This window comes from Triturus cristatus, chromosome 5_2, assembly GCF_964204655.1.
Source record: "Triturus cristatus chromosome 5_2, aTriCri1.1, whole genome shotgun sequence".
Classification (NCBI taxonomy): Eukaryota; Metazoa; Chordata; class Amphibia; order Caudata; family Salamandridae; genus Triturus; species Triturus cristatus.
This window is the reverse complement of record NC_140588.1, coordinates 1,065,786,192-1,065,812,391: the sequence shown is the minus strand read 5'-3', so window position 1 is coordinate 1,065,812,391 and position 26,200 is coordinate 1,065,786,192. Positions and strand designations below refer to the sequence as shown.

At 46.2% G+C, this 26,200-nt stretch overlaps 1 protein-coding gene across 1 annotated transcript in view; it reads right to left on the bottom strand.

The window, feature by feature from the left end:
• Positions 1-3,217: 3,217 nt before the first annotated feature.
• The window catches only part of IGBP1 (immunoglobulin binding protein 1), a 111,301-nt gene continuing 88,318 nt past the window's right edge, over positions 3,218-26,200 (bottom strand). Inside the window, exon 6 of the mRNA XM_085608347.1 lies at positions 3,218-3,752. Within this exon, the coding sequence (XP_085464473.1) occupies positions 3,616-3,752 (137 nt within the window). The 3' untranslated portion in view covers positions 3,218-3,615. The remainder of the gene's footprint in view (positions 3,753-26,200) is intronic.

Genomic DNA, 26,200 nt, shown 5'->3' with positions numbered 1-26,200 from the left:
CTTCACTCCCCACCCCTGAGAAGTATGCATCTGGGACCCAGTGAGGACAGTTCTGAAGGATATATAGGAAACGTGGAAGGGCCAGCATCTTAAAGAGCCGCCTGGCCCACTAGAGAGAGGGGCAGGGACCTCCAGTGCTTAATATCCGTGCGCAGCTGAGCCAAAGGAGCAGCAAGATTAAGATTGTAAAAGAGTTGGGAGTCTGGGGTTATGAAGATTCCCAGGTATCGAAAACCTTCCATGGCCACCTCTACTTTGCAGCCCGGGGGAAGCCGGGAACCGGGCCCGAAGGATAAACAGTACCGACTTGCTCCAATTAATAGCATATCCTGAGTGTTTCCCAAAGTTTGTAAATGGTCAGTGAATTCTTGAGTAATGGGATAAACTCCTTCTGTGCATTTAAACTTATGAAATTCAGTGTAAAGTTTGCATGGGTGAAGTTTGTTTCGATTACGGTTTGTTTTGAGCCAGGTGCATTGCAGCTTTAATTTATGGTTTTATCTTTTTTTGTTCTGCATTTCTCCACGGTGCTGGTTTTCTTTTTTCCTGTTTGGTTGTTCTTAGTGGTATTAGAATATCAAAAGCTTCCTGTAGCCACTCAGACGTTTTAAAAGGGAATTTATTGTGTGTAGATCTGTGTTGGATGTTAGTTGTGTTTCTAAGTATTTAAAATTGAGATTGTTCCATGGTCGATAGGTACTGTAAGGTGGTCATAGGTGTGTTGATTTGAGGTATTTTATGTCAGAAAGCTACCAAATGGTGGTCTGACCATGTGACTGGAATAATCGTTTGAAAGGTAACTAGTTGTGGATTTGTAAAAATGACATCAAGGATGTGTCCAGTTATGTGTGTGGGTTTGTGTACGATCTGATGCAGGTTCAGTGTGACTATGCTAGTGATGGAGCATATTGGGTTTATCAAACCAAATGTTTAAATCACCAAGAAGGCATAGGTGGGAGTGAAGTGTTATAAGGTTTGAAGCAGTCTAGAAACGTGCCTGGGAATATTTCATTGCTAGGTGGCCATCTGCAAAGGTGGAGGAAATTACAGGAGTACGTTGGTGTAGGGTTGCATCTGGTGTTAAATCTAACAACCTTGAATGGAAAGGTCAGCTTGGGTGAGATGTATTGTTTGATTGAACAGAATAGCTAGCCCACCTCCTCTTTTGCCCATACAATTTTATGCAATAGTTTGATAGCCTGAGGCAACGGCTTCATGCAACACGGGAGCCATGTCATCTCCCAACCAAGATTCTGTTCTGAAGAGTAAGTCAGGTTGTATGTCAGTGAGTAGGTCGTAGATGTGGTGCTTGTTTTTAGAGTGATTGAGCATTTACTAGTAAGCAGTTTAGAGACTGTTTTGGTGGTGTGACTTTGTGGACTAGAAGAGTGAGCAGTATTTTTGAAATTTGTGGCAGGTGTGTCATTAGTGCTGGTATTAGCAGTATGAGGATAGCAATAGTGTAGCTGTTCTGAATTGTATTCCTTGTCGAGCACGCTTAGAAGGCGCTTGGTTGGGTCTGCTGTGTAGGTGGTGGAGATGGAGGTTTTGGAGTGAGTTGGAGAGCTGTGTTTTTTTGTAGAGTAGCCTTGTTGTGTAATACACATGGAGATGTGAAGTTGTGAAGAGTAAATACAAGGAGATGATGGACGGAGCGCTGAAAATTTTCAGACACTCACCCCCAGTCACAGATCTGGGTTGAATCCATCATTCTTTAGCTCACTTCGCCACCTCAGTTCAGACCCAGCTATATGCAAATCAGTCTTCACCCTGTGCCTCATGGGAACAGTCCAGCCCAAACTGATTTGCATATAGCTGGGTTTGAACTGAGGTGGCGAAGTGTCTGAAAAGTTTCAGTGCTCCGTCCATCATCTCCTCGTGTTTGTACTGAAACACGGGGCAATTATCCTTAATAGCCCTAGGTCAGGTGACATTTGGCCAATAGGAGCCCTAACCATTCAGAACCCTTGCACCAATAGGACCAGGCCATTTCAACCAAACACAGCCCTAGCCCTAGCAACAAATCAAAAGCTAAACCCCAAGTCCAACAGATACCCTAGCTATTGGAGCCAATCAGAACCCAAGACCTATCAGCCAGTCAGAACTCTAACCGCAAGTCCAATAGTAACCATAGACCTAGGAACCAATCAGAGCACAGACGTAAAAACCAGCAGGAAAATATATAAAGGGCATGTGACCTTATGCATAGGCTGGTGGCCAGGGAGCTGCTCCTGAAGTCAGAATCGCCTTGGAGGGCAACGGGTTCAATCCACATTCAGTAGTTATGAGACAAAAACTAGTCACACATACAGAAAACCCTGCAGCCAAAAGTGCAGAAAATGATTATGTGCCAGACTGTACCATACACACACAACTGGATACCTCTTGAGTCAGTGAAAAACGGAGAAAAAAAATCAAGAACTTTAAACGTAGGTAAGAGGAATGTAAAAGCGCAAAAGGTGGCAAGGCCCATTGGCTTCAAATGGCAATTTGTGAGCAGCAGCCTCTATACAAGTGTCTTAGTGGCCATGACAAAATCCCAGTTATAAGTAAACCTAATGTATGTTGGTCACTGCGTAATGTGATCAAAGTAAGATTAAGCAAGGAACACAAGAGAGAAAGATATAGACATGGGCACAGCTTGTTTGGGTTTGGTAGGGAAATGAATAAACTTGGGCCAGGACCCATGCTTCACTATAATCTAGAAAGCAAGCGTTATATATTCATATGCCTCACCCAGCATCCCACCTTTCACATCCTCACAATCACACCCATACCACACAAACATGCACACACACTATCCCCACAACAAACAGATACCTCTTACACACCCACTAACCACCACACACCTTCAAACTAACACTTCATGTCATGCTCTTCAACGCACGCTTCAGTATTCCATGCTCCAAATATCCTGGACCGTTTTGCCAATCACAACACTGGTGAGCTCTTCATCAGAGAAACATGGTTCACAGCTATATCATGGAACAACATCATTGTATCCGTCAGGACTGCCACCCCTGCTCCAATTTACAAAAGAGTGGAGGACGCACATCGTTAAAGAGCACTACATCACGATGCAGTACACTTCTGCTCTTAAAACCCAGCTACCTCCTGAACCATTTGTTAACTGTATTCCTGGCTTTGACACTGTACATAAGTAGGATGTCTTTTGGTTAGCTGTGCTCTATGCAAATATCTATATACATACATGAAATGGAAGAAAGAGCAACCAGCACTTTATTTAAAAATAAATGACGGCCAAATGAAAGTAATAAATAGGAAGTAGATATAATGTTAATGTGTTGGTTTGCATTGAAGCTCAAGTTCATCAGGTCTCTCTGTCATATCTGTGGATGCGTGTCTTTGGCGTATCCATCACGCTCTCTTGTGGCCGGCTTGGGGGATACTGAGTCACACAGTCCGAATCCACACTGGCTCAGCCCTCTTCTGACTTACCACACTCCAAGTGTAAACCATGGCACATTCCAGTAGCCACAAAAGACAACGTGAGACAGCAGCTCATCAAAACAGGCCTACTCCAAACACCTGTTTGACAGGATCTGTCAGTATGTACATCTTGTGGAAAACTAAACACCCCGCCCCTGGAACAGATCAGCCCATGTTCTTTCTGTTGCCATATCCTCGGCGGTGATCATCCTTCCAGTTATCCCAAGCACGAGCTTTGAGGACAGCCTCATCATCGTCCTGTTTCTCCTCCTTTGCTTGCTCCTCTTCCTCACCAGTGGATTCTTTTAGAGGCAAGGAAAACAGGCAGAGGTTAAAAGCAATCTCCAAGAAATGAGTCAGACTAATATAATGAATACAACAGATTGACTATGCAATGAAAAAGAATCAAAGTGAATAATTATCGTTTTTATTACGAAAATCTCAGAGCATTAAAGACCTATAAATAAACAAATCCCCCCCCACCCCCCCAAAAAAAATATTCTCCCCTACACAAAATCCACAGAAAAGGCTGCATTCACAATGCAGCTTATACAGTAGATTGTAGAGTGGCGGCATTTGTGATGGCCTATATCAGAACGGAGGATGGAAGGGACAGGCACTACAAGCCAAACAATCATATCTCCCTCATAAATAAAAGTGTTGTAGAACAGAGAGGAAGGCTTCATAGCGACAACACAAGCTTGTGTAAACTAGTTAAAAGCCAAAACTGTCACAAGCATTCCGACTTTGAAGACAACCTTGTATCCTGCAAACCGGCAATTGCGCCTCCTGGGTCGGATTCCAAGAGGGTTGACGTTATGAGCATCTGGACAGTATAACAGTGCTTTCTTAAAATAGGGCCATTTTTTATACAGTGCTGGGAATTCCATCGTTCAATACTGTATACTGGTTGGCAGCATTTGGTTGTGTGTGATTAGTTCTGACTTCAACGATTATTACACTAGATTTGCCAAACATAACCTCAGCATTTCTTGATCTTACTATCAAACTCACGCAGAGCTACACTTTCAAGTCAGGCGCAGGGTGGAGGATGGGCAGCGAAACAGTGAAGACTTTCTGGTGGTTCGTATTCCAGGTTGGGGAGAGGCCAGCTGGCACACTAAATTTTAATCAGTTAGAAAGAACATAGCGTACGTTTTAAAACAAATTAGAGACTTGTTTATCCTGAAAAATCCAATAAAAATACAAAGTAATGGGACAAAATAAACACTAAAGCAACATACAGCCTTTGCCAAAAAGTTAAAAGCATGGGTTTATTCCAAGAACTAGATCATCATAAACAAGTAACTGTCACAACACTTCAGACCCCAGCAGCAGGAAGAAGAGCGGCCCCTACGAATATAACTGCACAAGTGTATCCATTGAGAAAACCAGAGCATGAAGTCCTCCAGGATATCCTCACTTCAAGGTCACTATAATCTACATGCCATAACTCTAACACGTCACACCCTAACGGACAAGTGGGTTCATCTATGCTCAATTAAGAACAGTCTAACCATTCACAATCTGAAAAAAGCCTCATAAAATAATTTACTGCTCATCACTGAAACCAGGTAAGGAGCCCAGGTACCAACATTCCTCCAGGTGTGCATAGGAGTGATATTTCATCAAATCACCAAGCCTGACTTCCATGTCGACAATACCTACAGTTTCAATGCGATGTACTTTATATCCGTAAATCCTCTTTAATGGTGCGGAGTTTGATTTGAGGTACGGCAGTTAATATATGAATTCAATGTGTCAGAAGTTACCAGTTTCAGAGACGAATAATGGCAACAACAGACAGCAGCATCAAAGCCCACTATCTGCAATGTAGCGGTCGAAAAAGGTTGACATTGCATTGGGCTTGTAGGTATTGTATAAATGGAGTCATTATTTAAGAGATGGTCATTCTATACAAATATTGGCCTGAAGATGGTCTCATGGGGGTTTACCTTTTAGAGACCAAAACATCGACAATTTACACATATCAATCAACCCTTATAAATTAGAACTATTTGTATTACAATACTTTGTATTCTTACACTTAAGATGTTTGTTGTTGGTAAAGTTAACTACATAGGACTGTTTATGAATTCAAAATATATTAGATACTTGTAAGTCAGATATGGTGGATTTTTGCATATATGTGACATTTATTTGTTTGTGCTTCCAAGAGCTGCGACGTCTTGGATAAACCCTACTAGTGGACAGAAATGGAGTTGCCACACTACTACTGCTGGAACGGAGACTAGAGAAATGTGGCATACAAGGAAACATTCATCATTTACATGCACAAATGACATCTCTGAATATCCCATCATCAATCTGCACAGGTAGCGAAATCACTGGACTTACCATTACCCATCACTCCTCCCCCTCCCAGGACCCATTTGAAGATGGGTGCAACTCAGACGTGCCACTGGCCCACCAAAGGCAAGCTCTTCTGCTAACGTCCGTGTCTGGACCACGTCCAGGGCCAGGAACCCATGTCCCCCCCACCCCCCCCCCCCCCGATGTGACTATCCACGTGTCAACTCCGGCCACCACCCCTATGCTGCTGCATCACCGCACAACGCGGAAGGAGCAATCTCCTGCCCTTCTTGAGCGTTTTAATGCACTTAGCCACACCCAACACTCACTGCACCTGCATCGACAGTAACATACCACTCTCTCACTCACAGTTCTGCAACCACCCACACAGCACAACAAGATCGTCAGGCAGGGCAGACTTCACAAGCTCAGAGGTGGAATCGCCATCATCCACAAGAACACCATAAGTTGCACCATCTCCACAGACATGTGATCCTCAAACACCTGTTGTTCAAGTTCCACATCACAGCCAACTTCACTCTTAGTGGCACACTCATCTACTGACCACCTGGACTACGCTCCAACTTCAACATTATCACCAACTTAGTTGCACCACTCACCCTTGACGCTAGCCATGACATTCTACTCGGGAGACCTTAACTTCCAACTGGAGACCATGCCAACCCCAACTCAAAAGCACTTGTTGAAGAACTTGGAAGCCTGGGCCTCACTCAATGAGTACAAGGACCTATCATGTTGCTGGACACCTCCTAGACCCAAATTTCACTGCCTTTGGCAACCTCTGAGTCGAAGAGCACCACTGCTAGACCGATCCTCAGAAAGGGGAGCAGCATCACTACCAAGGACTAGAACACTGCTCTCAACACCCTTGCACCAAACACAGCAACAGCCCCTCCAAAGCCATCGAGAATTTCAACAACTGCGCAATATCGCTCAGAAGTGGGGAGTGGGGGTGATCCCGGCTCTGCGCGATTGGGCAGCCGACATGGACAGAGTAATGATTGCTGTGAAATAGGTTTTTAAAAACAGGGGTTGCCCTAGGAAATGGGATCATAAATGGGGGAACTGGAATAGATACAGGGGTAGCATCTGCTTGTACCCCACTGTAGAACTACAACGTGAGCGACAGACTGCTGGATATCTCTGGAATTTATGATGTACCCTTACCTGGCATTGACTAGGGGGATCACCCCCGTATCAAGCATGAATGATGCAGATATTGTTTCCCCAAACTTACCCCACTAGGTGTGCGATATGCAATGGATTTACCTGCTAACAAGGATATGGCTAAAGGGTGGGGTTTACAAAAACAGTTGGACAGAATGCAGAACAATGTCATACATTCACCCCAATACAGAGATCTGGGCCTAAATCCATAGGTTTTTTGCTCACCATGCCATTACATTTTGAACCCAGCCATATGCAAATCAGTCTTGACCCTGTGCCTCATGGGAACAGTCCAGCCCGAACTGCCAAGCCAGGTCCTTCCTGGACTGGAAACAAGCATCCTAGGACCGGTTTCGGGGTTTCACCCCTCTTCAGCCAGGATAGCTTGATTCCAGTGGCATGGAGAGCACGGGACCCACATCTGGGCATACCCGTCCCACTCGAGGTGACAAATGCAAAAACAACAGTTGATGGACAGAATGCAGAACAATGTCATACATTCACCCCAGTACAGAGATCTGGGCCTAAATCCATCGTTTTTTTGCTCACCATGCCATTCTCGTTTGAACCCAGCCATAGGCAAATCAACCTTGACACTGTGCCTCATGGGAACAGTCCAGCCCGAACTGCCAAGCCAGGTCCTCCCTGGACTGGAAACAAGCATCCTAGGACCGGTATCGACGTTTCACCCCTCTTCAACCAGGCTAGCTTGATTCCAGTGGCATGGAGAGCAGGGTAGGGTTTGAATGATGCTTCCCAGATTTCAACTGTGTTGAACAATGTACTTATGTGCCGCGGACTTCATTATTATGTCATTGCTGCTTTATGTTTCTTCTTCCTTTTCAATAAAAATGTTTATACAAAAAAGAATTTCAACAACTGGACAATCTTCTGCACCGACACGCTGTCACCCCTCAAACACAGCAATATAACAAGATCTAGACCCCATGCCAGTTGGCACACGCAGGAACTCAGACTGATGAAACCACATTGCAAACAATCGGAGCGCTAATGGAGAATGAGCCAGGACAATGCAGACAGGAGCACTTTCAAATACGCCTTGAGACGCTACCAGCAAATGATTGAGACCACCATACGTGCCACTCTGGCAGAAAGTATCACTGCCGGCACCAACAGAAGCAAAGAAATCTTTGACACTGTGAAAGATTTCAGATTACCAGCGGCTGTCTCCCAACTCGATCCCCCTCTTGGAGGACCTCACCAACAATCTCCCTCAATTCTAAAGGAACAAAATCACCCCCATTTACTTCAACCCGTAACAGGGCCTGACAGACCTTGCCAAACACCTCCCGATCTTACCCAAAGAACCAATGCTAATCACATGGCCCATCCCCCCAGGAGAAGCCACCGCTTTAATGAAGTCCATCCGTCCTCTGCTCCCACCACACCTCTACCAGAGGACTGCAACCCATCAAGACCATGCTCACAACCATTCTCAATGCCTCCACCGCTTCCATGGCCTTCCCAGATGCTTGGAAATGTGCAACTATCCTCCATTAACTGAAGAAACCCTCTGTAGACCCTTCAAAGCACGCCAAGTACAGATCGATCTTTCTGCTACCACTTCCGGCCAAGGTTTAGAGAAAATCATCAGCAGATGCCTCACCGAATACCTCAATGTCCACCAACTCCTCAGCACCACTCAGTCTGATTTCAGAACCAATCACAGCATGGAAACTGCCCTCCTCGCCACCACAAATCATATTTGCAGGACTCTGCAGCCCTCATCCTCCTAAACCTCTCTACAGTTTAAGACACGGTCTCCCACCCCATCCTCATCCAACACCTACACAACATCGGAATCCAAGGATAAACACTCTGATGTATCTGCTCCTTCCTGACTGGAAGGACCCAGTCAGTTAGCCTGGCACTACACATCTCGGACGCTTGCGGCCTCATCTGCAGAGTTCCGCAAGACTCCTTATGGAGCCAGACCTTCAACGCATACATGATACATCTGACCAGCATCGTCATTCGCAGGACATCCACATCCTCTCCTATGCCGACGACAAAAAGCTATTCTCTCCTTCGCAAGTAAGATGCCCAGTAAACGGATCAAGTTCAATGCCAGCAGGACTGAAACTGCTCACTGGTTGAAGACCAATGGTCTGAAGCTGAACAACTGAAGATCTAGCTTTTTCATTAGTCCCACTAAGCCTTAGGTTTGGCTAGACTCATACTTGCTCGGCACCAGGATATCCTCCCTGGTGATAGTGTACACAACACAACACAACACACATGGATCTCACGTAACCTCCAACATTTCAAGCACCACCCCACTCTCCAGTTTACATTGCCTTTAAGCACAGACTATGCAGTACCTAAAGGACCAATCATCTCACCACCGGTCTTCAATGCCTGCTTCAGCCCACTACCATACCTCAATAGGTGATTCACCTAAGCTGCCACAAATAGGCTGATGACACAAAACATGGTCAAGTAGGGAAAACACAACAGACCTAGACTATTGTGCCTAGGCAAAACACAACAGACCTAGACTATTGTGCCTAGGCTACCATCTCCGAGCAGTCAAGTATTGGATACTGTCTAACTCCATCTAATTCTTGCAAAACGGATATCTTAAACTCCAAAGATTGGAAGAACTACGTACCAGCTACCAAGCATCTGGCAGCAGGAACTCGTCCAATGTCATTTAATAAAGTAAGAAATTTGGGAGTGTTGCAGTGACAAGCTGATGTCACAAGAATTGCTTTCCACACAAAGCAAACTTACATCATCTAGGTTTACCATAGACCTTACAGGTGACCACCGCCCATGTCATGTTTTTCTTAGATTACGCAAAGCTACTATCTCTGGACCCCAGCTTATTACTGCACAGACTGCAACCATCCAAAAGACTTCATCAAGACAAATCTTATACCTTTGCTTATGGGACCACATCACACCAGTCCTCCAAATACTGCACCAGATACCAAATACCAGACTCTGCCTCAAGGCAATTCACATTGCTTCCCAAACAAAGGCCCAAGTTTCATCCAAGTAAAACTGCTAAGATACTGGCTAAAAAAACGTTATGCTTTAGGAGTGGCACTTCTGCAGACATTTCCTTCCCTGTAAGAAAAAAGAAAAATTGAAGCAACCTCCACTCACCAATAGGCAGCACCATTCTAGCATGCTTGCCTGGCAGACACTAGAACTATTCAACACCATCTGGAATTCAGGAACTCCTACTCAAGAAATGAAACATCATACCAACCAAGAGACGAATCCACTCAGCATCATATGGTGCACAATAACGGGTACAAGAAACAGGATCATACCCATAGCTAACAATGCAACTAAATAACACAAGGATGTACGCACAACATCACCACGTGTACTTCTCATTTTACTTCACTTCGCAATAAGTGCAGGTACCATAGGTTTGCAACAACATAGGTTCTGCCAATTATACACCCAGCCAAAAGTATTCCAACGAGGCCACATTTGCTTTAGCACACTGTTCCAAACAGACACAGCAACACCTTATAATCTTAAGTACTCCTATCCTAATAATTTTTGCTTCACTTCATACAGAAGCAACAAAAACACTCATCATAGTCCATACTCCAAACCCTTGCCTTCCAACCAAAAACAATCTAATTAGTAGCATGCTACCCATCAGCAGGATACTTTGGCACATCATCACAGGTAAGTGCTATGCAAACTCAACAATACTATACTAAACATGTTGTCCTTCACTTGATCAGCTTCTTTTTCTCACCACCACTACTCACTGTCTTTTTTGGGCTCACAAAAAGAGTGTATCTATTCATTATCGCATTTTCCATGAAGGAGGCTGCACTTCATCCCATAATAAGTGTCACACTTCATCCCATTCTGCACACAGGTCATGCATACTCCTTTTCGATCTTAAAGGTCAAGACTTCTCATATTACAACAGAGGTCATGCATCCTCCTGTTCCAACAAAGGTGCCATTTCCTGCTATTCCAACACAAAGGTCCCCATTCCTGCCAATCCAACACAGCACACAGATTTCCCTTGCAGCAATTAAAACACAATACACCAGTCTCCCCTTCTTGCATTTTCAACACAATACACCAGTCTCCCTTCCTGCCATGCCAACACCCAGGCTTTACTTACTGCCATTCCTACACACAGGACCTATGCTCCGCCACTACAATATGGACATTTTTTTTTCTCCCATTCCAGGAAGGTATACATTTGGGTGTTCCTTACAAGGCAAGAGTTCACAGATCGTACAATTAAAGAAGGTCGTAGTTCCTGCTGCTTAAAAAGTCATCTTCCATTTCCTTGGTCAGGAGGCTTTAATACAGAGGAGACGTCAATCTGTACAACTAGTGTAATTAACATTTAACTAAATAGCTAGGATGGACTTTAGGGGTCATCTATGCCTCTACTGCTTTTTAACATTTAAATGCAATCTCTTGCCTAGCTGCTTTGTGAATCCAACCTTATGTTTTTTACCTATACATGAAAAGCACACAGGTCTCTTAAGCTGCAAGACCGGGACTCCAAATGACCTCTTAACTTTGCCAATGTGATAGATACAGTACTGGTTTGAATGAATAACTTTACACACTCAACCAAGATGGAGATTTCGATACCAACAAATTCGGGAAACAGCTTTTAGACTTTTCTTGATACTAGTCCTTGGCCATCTATTGTGGTGAGGAATATTAGCACTCCAATTCTAACCTTTCTTTAAATCTATACAGTTCTGCCACAAATAAATCCTGTTTTTACCAGTCTAAGATGATTAGGAGAATATTCCTGTACCAGTCCTTTGCATATAGGATTGTGGTGTTCAATGCAATTATTCAATCCTTGTTAGACCCTTATTTAGGAGCGTCTCCAAGAAATATAGGGTGGTTCCAATTGATACACAATGAGGAGACAGATGCACGGCTTGGCTTAAAGAAGTTTGACGAGTCGGGTACATTACATCAGGTGCATTGGCTTCCTATTCTTAACAGAACAAATTCAAAATGCAGCCTGCATCATGCATTGGAACTACTATGGTCAGGGCCTGGATTACTAGAGAAACCCGGTTTTCTTGCTGCTTCAAACCGCCCGTTACAGATTCCTAAAGTGTGCTAAAAAAAAAAAAATAATAGGTTGGTAAAGCATTTTGAAATCAATAAATGGCTTGAAGAAAATCAATTTCAGTAGGGATGATAAAAAACCACTGAACAGTGTTCTGCTGCCCTTTGGTTACGTCAAGATAAATAAACAACATATAAGGCAGGAGAAAGTCGGAAGCATTAACAATTGAACGATATATCGGCAACATTTTGTTTCCCTTCCCTTTTGTTTAGCAGCCATGGGGTTAGCTTCAGTCATGTCAGTCAATTCCTTAAATAGGGCATGAGAGCGTAACACTCCCAGATTCTTGACCATCTGCAATAGGATGGACGGCACAGGTGATGGAGGGCCAGAAATGTGTCTTGGAGAACACATCAATGATTAACAATTATTTTGTTACAATCCATTGCCTGATGCCTACCATGCAATCTCGGAGCTGTCCAATGGAATTTGTGGAAAACTCACCAGAAAAACAGCTCCATATTGTCTGCACATACCAGATGTGCAAACTCAAAATAGCAGGTCAGGCCACCAAGAGACTTGATGTAGTTATTAAACAGGATTGGGAACAGAGCAGACAGACAGTGAGGTGTTGCTGGAGCAGTAGGTAGGCAGAGGTAGTGATTGAATCCTGTTCATATGGAAGGAGGCAAACCAATCTGAAGGCTGCCCAGCAATCACACTGGCTTCAAGGTGGACCCTCAGGAGGTCCTGTTCGGCCATGTAGAATGCTACTGATAAAACAAGAAGCAGCATTAATCCACACTGTCGCTCATCCTGCCAAGAATGCAGCTGATCCAGATTCGCTATTAGTACAGATTTCATGCTTTATCTCGGGTTGAACTCTTCTTGACCCTAATCTTGAGGATTCCATTCATCAAGATGATTAGCTAGCCAACCTGCTAAGTGTTTCACTATGATCTTAGGGACAGTGGGGAGTTGTGTAATAAGGCAATAGTTTTTCAACTTACAATCTTTTCAATATGGGAGTTTCAAAATGTCCTTAGGGAGAACAGACTACACCACATGAGCTAATCAACATAGAAAGAGAAGAATAATCATGCATTAATGCATACTTTCAATACCCTGTCAAAAAAGATTTTCTAGATATTATAATTGCAGCGAGACCATCAGGATCACCTACAAACCCAGCATCGCCAAAAATCTTTAAAGAAATCCTTTGCTCACCCTGTGCAGGGGAGGTAGCCAGGTGCTTACTCAACAAGTCCCTGGAACTAGGTTCATTCCCACTGCATTTGCCCTCTACTCAACAAGGAAAGCCTTGACCTATCTGACCCAGCCAACCACAGACCGATATCAAATGAACCATTGTTAGGAAGAAGTTTAGTGAATGCAGTATTCAATCAACTCCCTAACTTTACAGAACTTAATGACAATGTCAGACCAACAGTCCGGCTTCAGACCAGGCAGAGGCACAGACTCAGCCGTCATATCCATCTGGGATGGACAAGAATGGAGTAGCTGCTTTGTTGCTTCCGGATTTATCAGCTGCATCAGACTCGGTCCATTACCACTCTCACTACAAAGCCTTCAGGATCTCGGAGTTCATGACCGTGCTCTAAAATGGATTGCTTTTTACCTTACAGACAAAGTGTAGTCTACCTACCACCTTCCACATCACCTCCTCACACAACACTGTGGTGTTTGTCAGGAGTTAACATTACAAAACCTAATAAATCATTTAACCTCACCTGTTACAACTTTGTAGATGACACCCAAATAATTTTAAAACTGGATAGCCTCAAAGACTGCTACAATTCAAAACGTAATGGCTGCTTTGACGTCACAAACACGTGGGTGATGAATAATCATCTGAAGCTCAAAACACTGACAGAGATTATGAGCCGCGAACAATGACAAAACACCAGCCCACAGCCATATGGCGTACGGAACTTGAGGTCCCTCCAACAACAGCAAGAGAAGTTAGAAACCTTGGGGTAACCACAGATTCAGACCTATCCTGGACATCCTAATGTTAACACCACAGAGTGCCTTCTGCAAAATCAAAACACTAGGTTGTATATTCCCATACATTGCATACCAACAAACTGCAAGCCAACTTCACACTCAAAATACCCAAACTTGAATATGCCAACACTATACCTTGCCGAACGACCATTCATTATACACAAAATACAACTTATCCAAAATGCTGCTGCAAGGCTTCTTCTCTGCCTTCACCCAAGAAAACGCAGGACTCCAGTCCAGCAATCACTATACTGGCAAGTAATAGCCAAAAGGGCAATGTGCTTGGCCTGGTGCAATGTGTAGGGAGCCTCCCAAGGAAAAAGGACCATTAGACCTACAAGTTCATTGTAAGCAAAACAAAAAAAAGAGAACACTGCGCTGCAGGATTGCATAACTTATCAACATACCACCTTACCATAAGAAGTCCGTAGAAGGCGCTGCTTTCTCAGTACAAGCCACTAAACTCTGGCACTCACTAGGTGTCAGACTTCTAAGCACACAGGAGCATACACAACTCCGAAGGCAGTTAAAAACATGCCTATTTCCTAGATAACTGCACCATCTCACATCCCAGCAAGAGAGCCCAAAAAGACAGTTGCATCCTCCGCTTACAACCCACAGAGTGGCAACAACTCAACCAGCAAACTGATTTCGATAAGCAGGTAGGCTGAGAAGAGCTTACTTATGGCTTGTCATGGCATTAAATAGTTATGTATTTGCATATCTAACAGTTCTGGCCCATAACAATACTAAGAGCAATATACACATCGGTCATCAGCAAATTGTAGCATATCGATTATATTCTAACACAAATCTGCTATGAGGATTGTCTATCACCAGTACTGTACAGCCCAAAAAAAGGTCTCACTAAATGAACAGGCACAGAATAACTGAAGAGATCTGTCAAACACTGCTGGACAATTCAGAGGACCATCACCGCAGATCTCAAACATTCAGACACTGCGACAGTTTTGCTACACCTCGCAATGACAGTCCGATATGGGATAATAACCACTACCTCGCTGGTCATCATGCACAACATGAAAACATGTCCCATATAGGATCAAAATAAAGAGGACATCCTAACCACGGCCCTACCTTTGTAGGCAAGAGCCTCAGTGCCCCACATTGGACTACATAAATGCTGCAATACAAATCATATGACATTCCAAGAAACCTTGCTTTTCTTTCACTAGTCAAATTCTTTAAACCAAACAGGTGTCCTCATATTGTAACACTTAAAGCAACAAGAGACTACATTACTTGCACTCAAATATATACCTGATGATGAATTTGAGGATAAAGGGATACTGTAAAGGACTGCCTTGTGAATGGACTTTTAAAACTGTTTCTTGATGGCTTGGGCAGGCTTAAAACTCAATGTCAGTGATCAGCAGAGTTTCATGTTGGACTTCAGAGCGGACAGCAAGGTCTGCATTCCATATGTGAAGGGCAGTAAGGCAAGAAGCTCCTCTCTATACAACCCCCTCTGCACTTTGTTTTTGCAGCTCATATTTTTGTCAGTTTTGAGGCTCCTCCAAGCTTCATGTGCTCCTGAAGCCCTGCACTCATGGATTTAGCAAACTTTATCTTGCCCTTCGATCTCCACATCTTGATCTCCTTGAATACCTTGTCCTCGCAGTGCCAGAAGCCTCTGTATTCAGCTTAAGTCTCTACTTTAAGTAACTTCGCTAACGCTCTTTCTGGGAGATGCTCCACCGAACAGCATATTCCTCACCTTTTGATTACTCCTCCAGGTGTCAGAGTGGATCCTGAAAACCTTCAGCAGTGCCTCTGCATGCTGGCAGGTGGCACAAATGGCTACGTTCCGACGTAATCGGATGTGATGTGCGCAGGCATATATAGGTGCCACCCAGGCGCGTGGACATCAGTTACTTTCTTGATGCTGCAGCACACCTACATAGAGAGCTAATCCTAAATTGGGATCATTCCAAGTAAAGAGACTAGTTCATGTAACAGGTATTTGCAACAGTCAGTGAGAAATCAGCGGTTAGATAGAGTCTCTTCCAGAAAGAGCATTATCAAAAGGTAAGTAACTTGTCCTTCTGCTAGAGACTTAACCGCAGATTCCTCTCCTTCTGAATAGATACTCAAGCAAGGTGGGTCCATGAACTGGCTCAGACCAAAAATTCCGGAAGGACCAAGCAGGCAAAGCTACGTTTTCAGCAGACCTGGCGGTCCAGACAGTAATGTTTTGTGAAGGTATGAAGTGACATCCACGTCGCTGCCTGTGGCTGATGTGCAGAACTTGCACCTCATGAGGCAACGCAGTGTTTCAGCCTGGTGTCTGGTAGAGCGAGCACGCGAGCAAGCCTTCAGGAGGCTGCTATTTGGCCAGTACGAAGCAGATCTTAAAGCTGCGCACAGTCTGGTCCTTTTCTGCACTCCTTTGCCTTTCTTTGCTCGAGTGACCCCAATAAAGAGTTGATCGCCCACCTGGTGGTCTCTGGTACAATCGATAGAGATCCTGAGTGCTCTTTCCAGATCCAACTGGTGAAGCCTTTCTTTCTCCTTAGAGGTGCAGCAAACAAAATTGAAGAGTGATGTCCTGACCAACATGAAAGGGAGTCACTACCTTCAGATTGTCAGGGGTAGAAGGTGCTGTAAGGCAGATTGACAGAGCCTCTGTACTTTGCTCAGCCGCAGTGTCAAAGTTATGGCAACAAGGAATATTGTCTTGAAAGTAAGGAGCCAAAGGAAACTACTGCAGAGAGGCTCAAAAGATACACACACATGGGGGAAAATGAGGAATAAATTTAAGTCCCACTGGGGCAAACAGAGTAGAAGGAAACATATGGTGTAACCCTTTGAAGAAACGCATCACAATACGTTATATGTATTTTATTTATTGTAATTGGTGCACCCAAATGTTATGCTATGTAGCCTTAACTTTGTATGTACTGCTTTTATGGATGCTTTGTGCCTCGGAATAACATTTTTTTTAATTAATTGATTGCATCACAATATGTGATTCAATTAACAGCTGATCAGGCAGCCATAAAAAGGCCGTAAGAGACGAAAAATAATTTTAGCAGTGCCCGAAGCAAGGCCTTGCTGGGCAAGGGACAACAAAAATGATAGACCTTCGGACAATTTATTGCAGAATGGGTCAATCTGCTTTACAGCACACAAGGCCACAAACTTAGCCCAACGGCACGTGTATACTGATTAGGTTGAGAGACTTTTTGCTGTCAGGGGGACAGCCACAACTGCAAAGTGGAAGGCCGTCAATCAATCAGGGTTTTGTAAAGCGCGCTACTCACCTGTAAGGGTCTCAAGGCACGGGGGAATGGAGTGGTGCAGCTCTTTTGGAGTAATTCAAAGAGCCGGGTCTTTCCTGAATTGGTCCAGTGTCAGGCTTCGCCGGAGGTGGAGGGGGAGCTCGGTCCCGGTGTTGGAAGCAAGGTAGGAGAATGACCTTCCACCCGCTCTGTTCCTGTAGAAGTGTGGGACGGTGGTTAGGAAGAGGATGGCTAATCGTAGGTTTTGTCTTGGGAGCGTGGAAGGAGAGGCGGTTGTTGAGGTATTGAGGTCCGATGTTGTGGAGGGCCTTGTATGTGTGAGCAGCTTGAAAGTTATCCTACTTCGACGGGGAACCAGAGGAGGTCACTGAGGTGTTGGGTGATGATGTTGTGCCTTGGGATGTCGAGGATTAGTCTGGCTGCGGCGTACTGGAGTTTGTTGTTGATTCCGGTGTAGAGGGCATTGCCGTAATCCAATCTGCTGTTGATGAGGGCATGAATAACCATTTCCCTAGAGTCTGCAGGTATCTATTTGAATGTTTTACGTAGTATGCGGAGGGTGTTGAAGCATGTGGAGGAGAAGGCGTTGATCTGGCGATTCATTGCGAGTGAGGAGTCCAGTATGCTGCCGAGGTTACGTGTATGGTCTGTCGGGTGGGTGTGTTTACGAGAGCGGGGGGCCACCAGGTGTCGTCCCATGCAGAGGGGCTGGTGCCGAGGATGAGGACTTCTGTTTTCTCTGAGTTGAGATTCAGGCAACTGTTCTTCATCCAGGTTGCAACAGCTTTCATCCCTTCTTGGAAGCTGTGCATGGTGATGTCAGGTTCCTTGGTAAGGGAGAGGATGCATTGGGTATCAGCGTAGCAGACTATGTTGAGCCCGTGGTTTCTGGCAATGGTGGCAAGGGGACCATGCAGATGTTGAAGACCATGGAGCCGAGAGAGGATCATGAGGTACTCCGCATTTCTTTCTCTGTTGGTTCCGAGAGGAAGGGCAGGAGTTTTATTCTCTGTGTTCTGCCGGTGAGAAATGGGCATGTCCAGTCTAGGGCCTTTCCTTAGATGCCAGCATCGTGGAGTCTGGTGGCTAGCGTGTGGTGGGAGATGGTGTCGCAGGCTGCTGAAAGGTCCAGGAGGATGAGGGCTGCTGTTTAGCCTTGGTCGAGGAGAGTACGGATGTCTGTGGCGGCAAGTAGGGCAGTCTCAGTGCTGTGATTGTTGTGGTATCCTGATTGGGAGGGGTCTAGTATGTTGTTGGCTTTGATGAAGTGTACTAGGTGAGTGTTGACGGTCTTCTCGATGACTTTAGCTACGAAGAGAAGCAGCGAGATGGGCCTGAAGTTCTTGAGGTCCGTCGGGTCTGCGGAGGGTTTCTTCAGCAGGGGGTTGACTTCGACATGCTTCCAGTCGTCGGGGAAAGTGGCTGTCTCGAGGGAGCAATTGATTATCCGACGTAGATCAGGTGCGATGGCAGCCCTGTGGAAGATGTTAAGACGGGCAGGCGTCTGAAGGTGCTCCGGAGTGGATGCTCTTCATGGTATTTACAGTTTCTTCTGTTGTGCGTGGAGTCCACGCAAGTAGTGTCTGTTGGGTGGCATCGCTGGGGGAGGGGCCTGGGGTGGTGCAGAGGTCTTGGTCGTCGAAGTTATCGTAGAGCGTCTTCATCTTGAGGCAGTCAACGCTCAATCTCCAAGCATGGAGGTGTAGATTTCCAGATATATGAAAAACACATCAATATGTAAGAAAGTGTGGTTTCTACCTATTACAACATGTGGCTGTGCTGATCAGACTATTTATGCATGAATACAGCTTCCCATTTCTCTGTGTATCATATATAGTCCGATTCTTTTCCATACTTGCGAACTTCAGAATGTACCTTTTTTTTGGACTAACAAAACAACTTGTATTGTATGATGGCGTTCTCTGTATTAGCTTAGATTTTTTAAAATCTTATTAATGACATATGTTGTTGAAATAAAAAGAAACCAACACTTTTACACATTGATGTGGTTTACATGTGGTTTTAGTGCTCCAGACTACCTGAAAATATTAGTTTGGGCATTATTTTACAAGTCCCATGCATACACTTTCGTGAAGCAGAAGTGCTGTCTGTTGTAGGACCTGGTCTCAATTTAACTGATCACATTTGTGGGGGGTTGGAACAAGATTGTAATAGTCATGAAGGTGCCGAATGCAGAGGTTCGGGCAAGATCCCTGTCGTGCTGCGACAGGAGATCCTTACGAAGAAGCAGCCTGATCAGACAACAGATGATCATGCCCAGGAGTTTAAAATACCATACTCTCCATGCCAAATCTCCGGTCACTAGGATGACTTGGACCTGGTTGGTCCTGATCTTCTTCAGAACTCTGGGCAGGAGAGGTATCGGGAGAGGTATCGGGAGAAAGAAAGAAATACAGGAGACCAGAGTTCCACTTGATACAGAACATATCTCCGAGCGAGACACTTCTTGAAAACTCCAATGCGTAGAGGTCTGAATATGCTACTTACCAGTATGCATCTGTTCTTGGCATGTAGGGCTGCTGACATTCATATCTGTGCATAGATCGCCGCCTAGTGTTGGGTCCGGATGTTTGCACGTTGTTGTCCTGGAAGAGTCTTCGAAGTATCCTGGGATAGGTGACTCCTCCCCTGGACTACAGTGCGCATGGGCATCCTCTCCATCCTCAGATTGTTTTTCGCCATTGTGGCAGTGATGGAGTAGATATAGAAAGTGATGACCATGCTTACAGTAATTCTGAGAGCTGCAGCTGCTACAGGCGCCGGGGAGGAGGGAGGGCGATATGAATGTCAGCAGCCCTACATGCCAAGAACAGATGCATACTTTTAAGTAGCATATTCAGTTCGAGACATGTGGGCTGCTGAATTCATATCTGTGCATAGAATACATAGCAGTGCCCTCTATTAGCGGTGGCTACCCGTGCCAGCTGCAGCGGTCTGAAAAAGAGTTTTGAGAACAGCCTGTCCTACAGCTGCCTGCTGTTTTGATTGCACATCTACACAATAGTGTTTTGTAAATGTGTGTGTAGTGGACCAGGTGGCTGCTCTACATATATCATGCAGGGGAATGTTTCCTAGAAAAGCCATGGAGGCCCCTAACTTACGTGTTGAGTGGGCTCGTGGGGGAATCGTTAACGTGCGTTTAGCCTTTTGATAGCAAATTTGAATACACTCAACGATCCATCTGGCTATACCTGCTTTGGAGATAGCGTTACCTTTGTGGTGTGGGGCAAAGGCAACGAAAAGTTGTTTTGTCTTCCTAAAGGCTTTAGTCCTGTCGATGTAGTACATTATGGCCCTCTTTACATCTAGTGTATGGAGTGCTCTTTCTGCGACAGTTTGTGGGTTTTTGAAGAAAACAGGCAGTTCAATATTTTGATTCATGTGGAACTGCGATATTACCTTGGGCATGAATTTTGGGTTGGTACGTAGTACGACCCTGTTGGCGTGAACCTGTATAAATGGCTCTTGAACGGTTAGTGCCTGGAGTTCACTAACTCTTCTTAAAGAAGTGATCGCTACTAGGAAAGCTACTTTCCAGGTAAGGAATTGAAGCTCGCATGAGTGTAGAGGTTCAAAGGGTGGACCCATCAGGCGTGTGAGGCCCAAGTTGAGGTTCCACATTGGAGCCGGTGGGTGGCTTGGAGGAATGACTCGTTTGAGGCCTTCCAAGAATGCTTTGATGGCAGGCACTCTGAATAGAGAGAGGTGCTGCCTGGTCTGCAGATAGGCTGATATGGCGGTCAAATGGACGCGTATAGAGGTGTACGCCAGATTGCATCGGTATAGGTGTAATAGATAACAAATTATGTTTTGTATGGATGCGTCTAGCGGGTTAACGTCATTATTATTGCAATAAATGACTAACCTCTTCCATTTGGCTGCATAGCAAGCTCTGGTAGTGGGTCTCCTGGCTTCCTTAATGATGTCCATGCAGTCAGGTGGCAGGTTTAGGTAGCCAAACTCTAGGACTTCAGGAGCCAGATTGCCAGGTTCAGCTGTTGCGGATCTGGGTGCTGAATGTCTCCATGGTTCTGCGTCAAATGCGCGGGTTTGATCCGCAGCCTTTGATGCGGCACCACGGAAAGTTCTAGAAAGGTGGTGTACCACGGCTGGCGTGCCCACGTTGGAGCAACCAGGACGAGTGTCAGTGAGTGTTGTCTGAGTTTGCGTGCCACCAGCGGTATCAGTGGTTGTGAGAAGTTGGCCTGGTATATGATGCTCACTAGTTAAAGTGATCACCTTGTACCATGCCAAGCAACCCTTATGGTGTGGTTGTAAGTCAACCTTTTCGGACTAGCTGCCCTAGTGGTAGCGTAGGCTAAGCAGTCTTTGAGGCTAAACTCGTGAAGCGTGTTAAGCCAGCTGTTTTACCAAATGCAACCCCCTTTTATACCAATGAAAGGACACCACACAGATATATATTCAAAATATATATGTATTTATTTCTCAAAGTAACCCCTAGTCTCTTTATGAGCACAGGAGCACAAATCGTCAAACAAGATTATCACAGAATACACAGAAGTTGCACGTTATATGGATAGGCCCTGGTGGCCACTCAAACCATATACTAAAATAGTGGTATAAGTACCACGAACAGAAAAGGGAAAAGGCCTAGGGCCTCTAGAATCGCTGGGCCTACAAGGAGCTAACGTCAGTTAGTGACCAGGAGGTCCACGGGTGGCGTGTGCAGAGCAAATAGTCACACGCGTGCTCCCATAGGTTTCAATGGGTGCGTAAAAAGTACAAAGTTACTGCAAAGAGGATCTTCCTGATGGACTAGGAACTCAAGATTTGGAACACAGGCACTAGAGATGTAATACTACACTTGGGCACAGGTGTGCCAGCTTTACCTCACCCACAGGAAGCGGGTGCATAGGCCTCGAAGTGCATCGGGTTTCTTCTATCTGTTCCGTGGAGCTTGAAGACAAAGATGCTGCAGGCGGTCGGTCCGGGAGAGATGCAGTGGATCCAAGAGTGGATCGGAGATGTTGAAGACCTGTAAGCAGAGGGGACAGTGTTCACAGTCACTAGCCAGTGACCAGCGTGGCACCAGGTGGGTACCAGGCGATGTCGGGTGCAAACAGGTGATGAGGGGTAGCTTGTCTCCGCAGCCACGTGGTCCCTGAAGGTCGACGACGTCCAGGAGTCGGCTCACGAGCTGTCCCACGCAGGCTCTCGCTGTCGGCGGTGTCGGCGACTTGATCGAAGCAAACAAGCCTTGGCAAAAGCAATTGCAGGAGGATTCGGAAATCAGCTGTTGGTTCTGACCAGCAAGGTCAGAGGGATTGCTCCTTTGGAGGGGAGCAAGGGCCAGTCTGGAGCAACCAGACCAGCGGTGTTTGTCGTAGATTTCGTCGCCAAGATGGCCACTAGCCAGCGGGCCAGCAACCGGTTAGGCGCGTCGAGTGGCAAAATGCAGAAGGGCCCCACGCAGATCGTGGAGATGCTGGAGGGCTCACCTTTGGTGCAGATGCTGCTCGAGGGTTGGGCTTCTCAGGACCCAAAGCACAACTTGGAGGGAGCCTCGGTTGTTACACTTGTCAGCTTGTCGTAGTCGTTCCAAGATGGCTGGCTCCACGGGTCTCGGTGCCTCCACGGGTCTCCTCTTTTCAGGGACTGTGGATCGGGCGGTGAGAGGTCTGGAGGTCCAGGTCTTGTCAGTCTCTGGGCTCGGGCTCCGGCGGGAGGCGGCGGCAAAGCAGACGTTGATGCGCTGGATGGTGCTTGCGTTAGCAAGGTGGTCACTCCCTGACCACAGGGGAGATTTCCTTCAGTCTTCTGTGCAGCAGAATGTCGAAGTTCCCGTCTTCTTCTTAGTTTCAAGTTGATTCCAGGATGTCTGAAGTCTTAGGACACAGCTCCTACCTTTAAGCGGATTCTAGGGGCCGGACTACCTGCTAGGTCCCTCCCTATGGGTGGGACCAGGAAGGGGGGTGGTTACACCCCCAATCCTTTGTCCAGCTCGCCCCAGGCCCGGGACTGGTGTGCCCCAGGACCGGTTTGAACTGGCATATGCACCGAGGCTCCTTGTGAGCCACAGGCATGTCTGGTTTCTTTCAAGCCCTACCTGACCAATACACAAAATCCTGTCTGGGGTGGTGCACGCACCTCCCCTGGCAGGAAACCCTTTGTCCACACCTCCCAAGCTGAAAGGACTCCCAGCAGCAGGAGGGCAGACTTGTGTCTGTGGTGGCAGCATCCATTTTGTGGAGCTGAGGCTATGTCTGATTTTACCCGGGTTTCAGGTACTGTACATGTCGTGTCCCTCTAGAAGGGTGGAATGCTAACCCCGTCGCCAGAATTGGCGAGGGGTTAGTATTCCAATTCGTATGACACCTTACTCGACATGTTTTGATAAAGCCAAACCAAAGATAGCATTTAACCGCGAGGTTCATAATGCCCTTAAGAGTATATGGTATGACGATATCTGGAAACAGTAGAAGGAAGTTGTTCCGACCACTGCAGACAGGCTCAGCTCATGCCAGAGCACCATCTCACATGGAACCAAGCACTCTGCCTTCAGGATTGTTAAGGCCTGCCATAGGAGTGACTTATAGGTTACCAGGTGTCCCATTTAAGGTTAGGTATAGGTATACTACACCTAAGTAAGAGGTGATTACACCAACTTACCCCAGCTGAGTGATCAGCCAGTTGTGTCAGATTGTTAGGCCAAGCCTGGGGTGGCATAGTACATGCTGCAGCCCTTGGCAGGCCTTGGGTACACCAATGCCCTGGGTACCTAGTGTACACTGGTACAGGGGCTGACAGGGTGATCCACTTCCAATTGGTTATGCACCTAGGGTGCATAGTTGTAATTTAGTAGAGAGAACAGCAGGCTGGGGGTCTGATTGGCAGGCCCACAGCCTCAATATGTCAAAAACCAGTGAAGCAAAAAGCAAAAATTTGGGGTGACCATAGGATAGCAGACCCTACTCTCCTACAGTGGTGCTGGGGGAAAAGCGTACGCAAATCTGCCGGACCAGTTCATCCATATCGCATTGCCCTGCGACTGTGGATGTGGGAACCTGGCGGCAAAGCTTTGGAATTTTGCGTTTTCGCTTGTGGCGAACAGGTCTATCTCTGGATGACCCCACTGCTGGAAGTACGGCTGGAGTACTGATGGGTGTAACTCCCACTCGTGCATTTGGTGGCTGTGTCTGCTGAGCAGATCCGCCATCTGGTTGTCCTTGCCGGGGAGGTGTTCTGCCATGAGGAACATGTTCCTCTGAATGGCCCACTTCCACATGCTCTGAGCCAGATGAGACAACTGTGGAGAGTGTGTTCCTCCCTGTTTCTGTATGTAGTACATTGCGGTCATGTTGTCCGTCCGGATCAACACGACCTTGTTACACAGATGTACTTTGAATGCTTTCATAGCTAGGAAGATTGCCATCAGTTCCAGAAGGTTGATGTGCATCTTCTTCTGTTGTGTTGTCCATAGTCCCTGCACTGTGTAGTGGAGTACATGAGCTCCCCATCCCTGGAGAGACGCGTCCGCTGTCAGTATTATCTGTGGAACAGGCTCTTGGAACGGTCGGCCCTTGCAAAGGTTTTGTGGATTCCACCAATGCAGAGAGTTGTATGCCCGACCGCTCACCAACACTAGGTCTTTCAACTGTCCGTGAGCCTGATTCCACTGACGTGCTAAGCACTCCTGAAGCGGGCGCATATGTAATCTCGCGTGCGGGACTATGAAAATGCAGGAGGCCATCATGCCTATCAACTGCATGAACACTCGCGCCGGAAGGGAGTGTTGAGGTTTGACCTTGGAAATCAGCATTTGCATGCTGTTGATCCTCACTAAATTTGGCTGAGCTGTGGCCGCCAGAGTGTCTATAGTCGCACCTAGGTACTGTTGTACGTGTGCGGGCTGGAGATGGGATTTTGGGTAATTTAGTGAGAATCCCAGACTGTGAAGGAGGTGAATGGTGCGGGACATGTGGCTGGCACATTGCTGGGATGACTTCTCTTGAACGAGCCAGTCGTCCAGGTAGGGGTAGACGTGTATGTGCTGCCTCCGTAGATGTGCTGCCACAGTAGCTAGGCACTTTGTGAAAACCCTGGGTGCTGTTGTCACGCCGAAGGGTAGGACTTTGAATTGGTAGTGCTGCCCCTGGACAGTGAACCGGAGGTATTTTTTGTGTGAGGGGTGAATGGGTATATGGAAATACGCATCCTTGAGGTCCAGTGTAGCCAGGAAGTCTCCCTGCCTGAGAAGCGGAAGGACTTGCTGTAGAGTGAGCATGTGAAAATGCTCGGAAAGAATGTATCTGTTCAGGGGTCTCAGGTCTAATATAGGTCTGAGAGACCCGTCCTTTTTTGGTATTAAAAAGTACAGGGAGTACCCCCCCGTACCTTGCTCGTGGACGGGTACGACCTCTATTGCGCCTTTTAGAAGCATACTTTGCACCTCCTGCTGTAAGAGCGTTAAGTGCTCTGAGGACATAGGACGGTTTTTTGGAGGAATTGTGGGTGGAGTGGAGGTTAGTTCTAGACAGTAACCGTATTCGACAATATCTTTGACCCACCTGTCCGTGGTGATGGAGTTCCACGTGGACAGGAACCTCTGTAGCCTTCCCCCGACAGGTGTTAGGTGGTCGGGAGGAAGGGAGAGGGCGTCACTGCTTGTTCTTGGGGGAGGACCTGGTATTGCCGTAGCCGCGTCCTCTGCCTTTTGTACTGGAGCCACGATATCCACCCCGGGTGTTTTTATCGTAGGTGGTTTGTGTATTGCCCTTGTTGTATGTTTGCTGTGACCCCTGTCCTCTACCTGCTCCTCTATTTCCGGGGCGACGAAAGGAGCCGCTCCGAAAGGACTGAGTCTGGAGAGCCCCCATGGACTTTGCAGTGTCCGTGTCCTTTTTTATTTTCTCTAGAGTGGTGTCAA